We start from the raw sequence: 10705 nt of genomic DNA, 5'->3' as shown, positions 1-10705 counted from the left end.
TGGAAAGAGTGGAATGCGAAAGACAAAAAGGTGATGTACTGGCTATCTGCAGTCATTGATAATACTATGCTGGGACATATCAGGAATGCAAAAACTTCACATGCAGCTTGGACAATTTTTGAGAGCATGTTTTCGGTAAATACAAAGGCACGAAAGATTCAACTCAAGTAAGAGTTGAATGCCTTGAAGAAAGGAAAAATGTCTGTCAATGAGTATGTGTTGAAGGTGAGGAGCATTGCAGATGCTTTAGCAGTGATTGATGCAATGCCGGATGATGATGATTTGGTTTCATCCACTTTGAGTGGCCTTAACAATGAGAAGGCATGGAAATTATTTGTTACTTCAGTATATGTATAGAAGCCATTTCCAGATTTTGATGAGCTGATCTCTCTTATGATTACTGAAGAGATCAATATGCAGAGTGATTCGTCTGCAAGAAATGGTGAACACGTCCAAGCATTTTACTCGAGTTCAAGAAGGGGACGTGGTAGATCCTCTTCGAGAGGCCGTGGTATGGGATGTGCTGGCGATAACCAGCAAAACAGGTTCAATCAATAGTTTGGTGAAATGCAGGTTTCTGGAGGCAGAGGAAACTTTAGATGCAGGGAAAACTCTAGAGGAAGAGGTGGATGGCAGAAAAGAGGTTCTAGAAATTCTGCTATTGTTTGCCATTATTGTGGCAAAACAAGCCGTATTGCAGCCCATTGCTATGCAAGGAAGGATGATATTCGCATTGGTAAATTGCAGCAAGGAAACTATGCATCGTCTTCACGACAGAATGAAAATAAAAATGAGCGCCTGTTTGTTATGCAGCATATGATGAATGCAGTTACAGGAAAGGGGACACATGATGATGTATGGTATGTCGATTCAGGTGCATCTAATCATATGACCAGTCATGTTGAATGGTTTGGAGAGATGTAGGACTTACAAAACCCAGGTTATGTGTAGACGGGTGATGATTCATGCCACCCAATTTCACACATTGGAAAGGTTCCCTTGTCCTTGTATGATGGCCAGACAAAGAGTCTGACAGATGTATTACATGTGCCATCAATTACAAAGAATATACTCTCTTGGCCAAATGGTAGAGCAAGGGTTATAGGTCCGATTCAATGCAAAAGGTTGTTTTGTAGAAGACTTTAATGATAAGTGCAGGTTGGTCGCAAAAGGAAGTAGAGTTAGCCGAATGTTCACTTTAGATGCTGGAATTCCTGCAATGGATACTACTATGTATGCTAAAGGAAAAGGAGTAGTTGTAGATATTAAAATATGGCATAAACGTATTGGACATGCAAATGTGCAAAGGCTGAAATTAATGCAGTCCAGATGATTGGTTACATGGTTGCCTTCATTTAGAGTTGCAGAATTGCGTAAAGTGTGTGAAGCATGCCAGTTTGGTAAGCAGGCAAGACAACCCTTCTCGCATGATAGAGAAGTGAGTAGAAAATACTTGATGTAGTGCATATAGATGTTTGGGGGCCTACACAGAATGTATCTCTTGGTGGCATCAAATGTTTTGTATTGATGACTGTTCAAGGAAGCTATGTGTATACTTCATGAAGGAAAAGAGTGATGTGTTTGAGCACTTCAAATATTTTAAGGCAGCCATTGAAATAGAAATAGGCTTAAAAGTGAAGTGCTTGAGATCAGATGGAGGGGGAGAGTACCTCTCTAATGAGTTCAGTGGTTTCTTGAGGACTCATGGGATAAAGAGGCAATTTACTTGCAGGTATACCCCACAGCAAAATGGTGTTGTAGAAAGAAAAAACATGCATATTGCAGAAGCTACACGGGCATTAATGGTTGAAAAGAATATGCCCAAACATTTTTGGTCTGAGGCTATCCATATTGCTGTTTACATTATGAACAGAACTCCCACAGCTGCAGTTCATGGGATGACTCCTGAAGAATGCTTTACTGGCAAGAAGCCTGATGTATCGCACTTGAAGGTATTTGACTATGTTGCATACGTTCATGTGCCAGATGAGCTACGGAAGAAGCTTGATCCAAAGGCAGAAAAATGTGTTTTTATTGGATACTCTTTAGAGCAGAAAGGGTATCGCTATTATAACCCTGTCACAGGTGAGTTCAAAGTGAGCAGGGATGTTATCTTTGATGAGATGGGAAGTTGGTATACACCTGCTGGTGATGTTTTGGATGATGATAATGATTAGGACAGCTATGTGCAAAAAGATAAACAAGAATCATAGAGGATTAGTGGACCAGAAACATCATCTAGTAGTATACCTACAGTGAGCCCTTGGTTTGGGAGACTAAGGAGTAGCCCCACATCTTCAGGTAGATCTATAAGTGTTGTAGGGAAGGACAAAGGAAAGAAGAAAGTGTTGGATGGTAATGATGCATCTACTAGTCATTTGGAATTTGATGGAGATTCTAGTGGTTCGAAGAGTTTGGATGATGAGCTTGGCATTCCTTCAGTCAGGACACCAGGTGTACAAAGAGCTCATAGTAATGTAAAGGCTCCACTGAGTGATCCGGTGGTATGCAGATCTAGCAGGGTCAGATACCTTGTTAAAAGATTTGGTTTTGAAGGTTATGCAGCTCACCATTATGCTTATATGGTGAAACTAGTTGAGGATGTTGAGCCCACTTGTTTTGAGGATGCTATTGGTCATGATCATTGGGATGCAGCAATGGATGAGGAGATGGCTGCATTAGAAGCCAATAAGACTTGGGATTTGGTACGCTTACCTAAGGGTAAGAAAGCTATTGGATGTAAGTGGGTTTACAAAGTCAAGCATAATGCAAACAGTTCAGTGAGCAGGTATAAGGCTAGGCTGGTTGCAAAAGGCTATGCTCAAACATATGGCATAGATTATGAAGAGACATTCAGTCCACTAGCCTAGGATGGCAACTGTTAGATGTGTGATTGCCTTGGCAGCAGCCAAAGGTTGGAGTTTGCAGAAAATGGATGTTAAGAATGCCTTCTTGCATGTTGAATTGCAAGAAGAAGTGTATATGGAGCAGCCAATAGGTTATGAGGATTTAGAGCATTCCACATATGCGTGCAAGTTAAAGAAGGCGCTCTATTGGCTAAAGTAAGCACCTAGAGCATGGTCTGACAAGATCAAAGAGTATCTTATCAATATGGGATTTTGTATTTCCAATGTTGATCACTCACTTTATATGAGAAGGGGAGATGCAGGTTTGGTCATCATAGTCATCTATGTGGATGACTTGATTAATACAGGTGAGAGTGACAATGGGATTGCTAAAGTTAAGGACTTCTTGAAGAAGAAGTTTGAGATGAAGGATTTGGTTGAGCTGAGATACTTTCTTAGTATTGAGGTGATCAGATGTGATTATGGTATATGGCTATCCCAAAGATAGTAAGCCTTGGATATGTTATCCAAGTATGGTATGACAGCATGTAAGCCTCTTTTAGTACCATTGGAGCAAAATGTAAAGTTGAATGCTGACGTTGGGGATGAGATAGAAGACCCTGCTATGTTCAAGAGGATAGTAGGGAGTTTGATTTACATAACTATCACAAGGCCAAACTTGAGCTACGTTGTTGGCCTTGTCAGTTACTTTATGCAAATGCCTAGAAAGCCTCATTTTGGATGCAGTTAGACGTATATTGAGGTATGTGAAGTCCACTTTATATTATGGACTTTTTAATGAGGTAGGTAAGGATGTACACATCTTTGGATACACAGATGCAGATTGGGCTGGTAGCATGTACATAAGATCTACTAGTGGATTCATGTTTTCCCTTAGTAGTGCATCAGCTACATGGAGCAGCAAAAAGCAATCTACAGTTGCTTTATCAAGTATAGAGGCTAAGTATAGAGATGTTGCTATGGCAGCATGTGAGGTGGTATGACTGCAAAATTTATTAGGTGATTTGGATGTGCAGGGAGATGGTACAATTGTCATTCATTGTGACAACATGAGCAGCATACAACTAGCTAGGAATCCAATGTTCCATGCTAGGACAAAACACATTGAGGTGCACTACCACTTTGTGTATATGTCAGTGCACAAGATCAGATAGATGAAATTTTCACAAAGGCATTGGGTGCAGAGAAGCTTCGAAAGTTTCGAAACTTACTTGGAGTTGCAAAGATAGAGTTGAGCTTGAGGGGGAGTGTTGAGATGGTAAGCTCAACATGTGCGGATATTGATGATGGACCGCTTGGCTAGATGGGTTCGCACGTCTACACTTAGTACGTTGATGGTCATTATGATACTCACATGGCCACTGACTTATCACTTATTATATTTAGTTTGTTACACCTACCTACAATTGGCAAAGATATAGTGCCTGAAGATTAGTGTAGTTTGTTATGCACTGTTTGACTTAGTAGGCCACTTTCTTTTATATTCTATCTTATCTATACTTTGTGTACATTGTATAGTGTGTGGAAGAAGAAAAAGACATCAACAAGAAAATGTTTTGGCCTCCATCTCTCTTCTTGTGTTCTTGAGTGATCTTCCTCTTGTGTATATAGTGTGTGTTTTGACGCAATAGCTCAAGCAAGTCCCTCCACCTCACGATTCTTGACAACATAGCTTTTTGACTTCAAGTGCTAAAACGCTAAAGAACTTGTGAAATGTTCACATTATAAGGTGTTTTCTATCATCACAACCAATGCCAATAGTTACAAAGTAACACAATGGGTGGGTAGGAGTAGAACCATTGGAGCCGAAGATTGAGAAAGTTCATGCAAAAAATTTGAGGCTATAAAATGGAACATCTATAATGGCACCATGATAAGGTATCGAGATTGAAGACCAAGCATCAAATGAAATCCTTAGGAGAGTTGACAAGGACAAACTAGTGACCAATTTAAGGGGAGTTACCTTGTAAAGGTAGTATTCCCTACATTGAGGTCAACTCTTGAAGCTCACAACGAAGATGACATTGGCAAACTAGCTAGACTAGGAGATCCTAGATAGCTTGAGCTATCTTGCACACATGGCACACATCAAAGCACTCAATCAACCTCTAGGCACCCCGACTTGACACATATTGCTCTTGCCTTTATCAGACAGATTGTTCCTAGATAGCTTGAGCTATCTTGCACACATGGCACACGTCAAGCACTCACTCAACCTCTAGGCACCCCGACTTAGCATGTATTGCTCTTGCCTTTATTGGATAGATTGTTCTCATCAAGGTTTGCAAAGTCTAGTGTTGGGAGCTTGAAAGGCTACAAGCTATCAATCCACTAGGTAAGACATCATCATAACTTGTCAAGCTCAAAAGGACAAGACAATACAAACAAAATTAGCACTGTTAGTCACACTTCCTAGTCATTCAGATCGCTTGAGCATGGTGCTTAGAGAGACTTGACAATATAGTCCCTTTTTGAATATTAAAAGACTCATACTTATTGCTCAAGGCTCAACCTAACCAAAAAGAAAAAAATAAAGAAAAGAAAATGGGCCAATGTAGCTTGGTAAAGGATCCCAAGAAGTGTTGACATGAACATCGCCTTCAGAACAAGTGGGCTTTGCACCACCATTTCATAGGCAATGTGTTCCTCATGCATGACCCTATAGTGAAAATTAGTGCTATCCGAGCTAAAGAAGAAGCAATAACTTCTAGAAACCATCAACACTACTCAAGGGAGCATCACCACACCAATGATCTACACCTCTAAAGTATAATTCAACAAGATCTAAGCAATTGAAAAGCCTTTCCCCAATAATATCAATACATCATCCGAGCATTGCAAACTTGCCCCATAAGCATTAGTAAAGGATATGACAAGCAAATACTTGCTATTCAAATAATGAACATCAAGTATGTCTTGAAATATAAAGCAATGGCTAATCCAAAGCTCTTTAACCAATATTGAATATGAAGCCAACGGAAGTTGAAAAGAATCCCCAAGGGTTGGGCAAAGCATTGAGGAGAATAGCAAGACCAAACGGTAAATGAGGGACGAGCAACATGGCTTTGTGGGGCTGCTCTTGGTGCTCTATTTACTGTGGTTGACCCTCCTAGGTCACTTTGCAATGGGAGAAGACACTCCAAAGGACGATAAACAAGTCAAGAAGGAAGGCAAGTTGCTACTACCTTTAATGGACTGAATTGGGGCTGCCATGGAAGTTGAGCGCCCACTTTGATACTAGTTGAAAGGTGGAGTAGAATGTAAGAGCATAAGCAGAAGTAAGAGTTATGGAGGTTTAAGTGAGAGAGAGTAAGATGATATGTGGGAACTCTACCTATGTGTGACATGCCTTCCCTTATTCTATTGTCATAGGAAGAATAAAGAATAAGTGATGGTGGTGGGCAACCGCCACTTGTAGTGTACATGTGTGTAGGCGGTAAGCACAAGTAAATGTAAGCAGCTAGGCACATGCGGCCTTTAACCCCAACAATAGTAGCAAAGTATCATAATTACATTCTATACTAATGCCCATTCTCTATCTTGCATAGTATTTGTAGATTTTGAATTAGAAGGAGAGGCACATGCAATAATCATAGTAGCCTCTTTCTTCTTAGTCTCTTTCACACTAGTTTAGGACAATCCTTAATGATATGTTCTTTTACCTTATAATACTTGGTTGCACATCCCATCATGAACTTGGTGTTTGACACACCAATCTAACATTTGGATCATTAGAATGTGTGGACTTGTTACCACACCCATCAAATCCACCAACAATGAGAGAGTATCAACGTGCTCCCTCTTTATCTCCACACTTGCCCTTTTTGGCTAGGAGCATGTGAAGGCATGTAGTTTCATTAGAGTTGAGAAGGACAGTTTAGTCATGCCATTTGTAGGTAACAAGTGAACCAAGATATTGTTAACATGCATATGATCTCATGCTCTACCAGGAGTGACCATGATGTCACCACATAGAGTAGCAACACATCTTCCATGTCTTTGTGTCTCTTCAATGAGACATTATACTAGACCATTCCTTCTTGTCACCTTCACATACATGAGTGATGCTTTGTTGCACTATGATGAAATTAGAGACTCATCCAAAGGTTCGAGCAATCCATCACACTCTCTGAAAAGCATTAGAGTACCATAATACTCAAGCAAAGCTCCATAAAATATGCTAGATGAATGAATCTCTTCATCACAAGAGGTATTTGTACGATCATAATAAAGTGAAATGAGAATGGAAATCACTTACATGTTACGTAATTTGGGAGGGAGTACTAGAGGGAGTATGATTAGCTTGCACAAAATCTCTTAACATTACCTCAATTGGGAGAGAGCACTAGAGGGAGTGTGATTAGCCTGCACAAAATCTTAAGCACAAATAGTAATGACACACAAACTCAAGTGCAAACAATCTTACATAATCAACCAACTAAGAATATTTGTACAAACCATCTCAAAAAGGGACTCCCAGAGTGATTGCCATGGGACCTATAGCTTAAATATAAAGTTAAACACAAATTATGATCAAGCAACACCACATGATTGTACAACAATAGCTTCCAACTCAACATGCCATCAAACAATGTAACAAGCCACCACCCTTCACATGACTAGTGCGACATAGAAAATACAACACAAACCCAAGGTGGACACATTAAGTCATCAACACATTAATGACATGGAGAAAACACAAGTCAAAGAAGCATATTGGAGGTCAGAGTAAATGTTTGCCACATGTTGATGTACATGCAACTCAATGTAAAGACAACAAGTTACAAACATGGCTGAAAGATGTACACTAAAGGTCAAATAAGTCAACAAACTCTAATGTTGACACAAGGACCCCACAAGAAGTGACGAGTAACATGCAAACAACCATCAAATTAGCATGCAAGCACATGTTTAAGTAACACAAGGGCAACCCAATAAATACATGGACTGAGGCTAGGTCAAAACATGGGGTTTGTACTACAATAATCCAAGTTGAGTCACAATAGGTTGAATGTCAAAGAACCAACTTGCATGCAATACTTTAAATGTAGTAGTGTCAATGCCATGAGTATGTAGCAAGGATGCATATGCTATTATCATTGCATCAATGTGCAAGTCCACTAGCTTGCCACTTGTTGTTGTGGATGGCCAACAAATGTTAGCAACCTATTGTATGCATACGAAACACAAGATATGTTCGTCAACCACAACAATAAATATAGAAAAGTAATCATGAAATCATGAACGTAGCTCCTAAAAAAACCATGACGTCTGATACCATGTTAAAAGAACACATAAGCAACATAATAATAAAAGACACAAGATGGATGAAAGAGATGATGCACATGAGGAAACCGAAAAAGGAATCCACTATGAGAATCAAGTACAATGGTTGAGTGCCATCTCGTAGACTCCATAGGCTCCCTCTCTCCATACAAAGCATATGCAAGTACACAAATGAGTGACTGAAGGCACACTCCCTTAAGTTATAGATAAAAATAAAGGAGTTGTCCTATCAAATAATAGGTTGGCCAATAGTCAAAATAAACAGTAAAGAGGCTTGCCTACAAATGAGGGCATGGGTGCGCATGAACCTATGATGTAACCATTTTAACGGACAATTGGGTAATCATAAAGTAAATCTTCTCTATTTCTATGATGCCTAACCTCTTGCGTAAGGCTAGTAGTCCTATGTTTTAATCGATGTTTTTATTTGTTGGTGTAGAACTAACTACCCATGCTATTTCTATTTCTATTTCTATGATGCCTAACCTCTTGCATAAGGCTAGTAGTCCTATGTTTTAATCGATGTTTTTATTTGTTGGTGTAGAACTAACTACGCATGCTGTTGTTGCTCAGAGCTTGTTTACAACTTTTTCCCAATTGATAGAAATGAACGTGTTGAGTGATAATGTTCTGTCTCGACATCTCCGTCAGGGGCCTCCAGACTTGATAGCTCCATGGCCCTGTGGGGCGCCACCCCCAGTATGCTGATGAGGAGATGCTGAGTGTAGAGGAAAGAGGTTGCCCTTGGGGGCGATGCTCCCTGGGACTGCTTCCCATGGAGGATCTTGTCAGTATCGTACACGACTGTAGTGAGCAGAGTAACTGAGCATATCCCAGGCATGTGCATGCCCATCTCTGCAGTGCTGGGCTTGATGCAGATGTCACGCTCGGGAATCACATGATTTCGGCATTCATGAAGTGCGGTAGAGTGTCAAGTGTGCAACAGGCTATCGGCAAGCAGGAGTAAGCTAGCATTCAGGGATTTCACGTTCAGAAGGGTCCATTAGTTGTGGTGGATTGGAGCGTGCCCTTGTTTTATCGCTAAATATAGCCGGGGAATGTACCGCACATGATCGCTCAACCCTGCACACCCAATTAAAAGTTTGCTCTTCACTGAAGTGTGTCGAGAGAGGTCACCAGCTACACACCGAGATTGTCAAAAAGGGACTTGAAAAAGATCCGCTAATTGGTGGGGCTTTGGTGTATATGTACCTGAAATGCTCCTTACTTATTGAAGCAAGTCAAGTATTTGGAGAGCTTCCAAGTCGAAACGTGATCTTATGAACTGCACACATGACTGCTTATGCCGAATGTGGGCATGATGAAGATGCACCATATGTTTGAAAAGATGCAAGATGAGGGCATTCCTCCTGATGCTGGCACATTTCTTTGCCTTACAAAAGTATGTGGCAATCTAAAAGCCATAAATAGGAGTAGACAGATACACTCTGACGTAGTCAAAGAAGGATTGGAAAGTGATCCTGCTATTGGTGCCAGTTTGATAAATATCTATGCCAAGCGTGACTCCATAACAGAAGCACAAGAAGTGTTTGATGGCCTGCCAGTTCAAGATATAGTCTCATGGAATGCTCTAATCACAGCTTATACTGAGCAATACCTCGAGTATCAAGCATTAGAATGTTTAGAGTGTATGCAATTGAGAGGCATTGCCTTTGATGCTGCCACCTTTGTCTGCATCCTGAAGGCTTGTAGCAGCAGTGGAACTCTAGAAAAGAGGTTGAGATTTACATAGTGAAATTATTGTGAAGGGTCTTGAAAGCAACCTTTTTATTGGCAATACTCTGGTTGATATGTATACAAAATCTGTTCTATCAACTGAAGCCAAGGCATTGGTTGATAAGTTACCCTTCTGCAATGTGGTCTCATGGAATGCTTTAATTTCCGCATATTCTGTTCAAGGTTTTGGTGAGAAAGTGCTTTGCACATTTGAAAAGTTGAAGTTGGATGGTTTGCTGCCCCATGCTGTGACATTCATTGGCACCTTGAAAGGATGCTTGAGCATTCAAGCAGCTGACATGGGTCAGATCATACATTTTGAGATTGTCACATTCGGCATGGGAAAAGATCCTGCTATTTGGAGCAGCCTGGTGGGAATGTATGCAAATTGTGGCTTCTTCCATGAAGCTCAGAAAGTATTTAATGAGTTGCCAGATCATAATGTGGTTTCTTGGTCTACACTGATTATAGAATATGTTGAATAGAGGCATGGGATACAAGCTCTGTAATGAGCGGGATACATAGGAACTAGGGGTTAGATGTCTAGTCACACTGATCGGGGTATATAAGGTGTAAGAGTCTCAATGTAGGGCAACTAGTTATTATCAAGAACACACTCTTCACTTTTATCTTCAGCTTCTATGGCTTTTTCCTCTCTTCTCCTCTCTTTTCTGTTTTTCTCTCTTTTCTTTTAGTCATTCTTTCTCTTTTTCTTTCTCTTCAATTCATTCTCCTCTCTTCTCTCAGTTTCATTCATTACAAGTGGTATCAGAGTATTAAGCTTTAGTTCTTTTCTCATTTCCCCTTTCTCTATC

The 10705-nt window shown here is 40.3% G+C and overlaps 2 protein-coding genes across 2 annotated transcripts; both read left to right on the top strand.

Annotated features, from left to right (window-relative positions):
- The first annotated feature begins 9456 nt into the window (after positions 1 to 9456).
- On the top strand, positions 9457 to 9906 carry LOC148020280 (putative pentatricopeptide repeat-containing protein At3g11460, mitochondrial). The gene has a single exon (XM_087699668.1). It carries the CDS (start codon positions 9457 to 9459, stop codon positions 9904 to 9906), a length of 450 nt encoding a protein of 149 aa, XP_087555794.1.
- A 58-nt stretch (positions 9907 to 9964) lies between these two features.
- Positions 9965 to 10375, top strand: LOC148020279 (pentatricopeptide repeat-containing protein At2g41080-like). Its single transcript, XM_087699667.1, has one exon. It carries the CDS (start codon positions 9965 to 9967, stop codon positions 10373 to 10375), a length of 411 nt encoding a protein of 136 aa, XP_087555793.1.
- The last annotated feature ends 330 nt before the right edge of the window (positions 10376 to 10705 follow it).

This window comes from Lygodium microphyllum, chromosome 19 (genome assembly GCF_053477565.2).
Source record: "Lygodium microphyllum isolate KBCC chromosome 19, Lygodium_microphyllum_v1.1.10, whole genome shotgun sequence".
NCBI classification, from domain to species: domain Eukaryota; kingdom Viridiplantae; phylum Streptophyta; class Polypodiopsida; order Schizaeales; family Lygodiaceae; genus Lygodium; species Lygodium microphyllum.
Note: the sequence above shows the minus strand (reverse complement) of the source record. Positions and strands in the feature narration are given on the sequence as shown.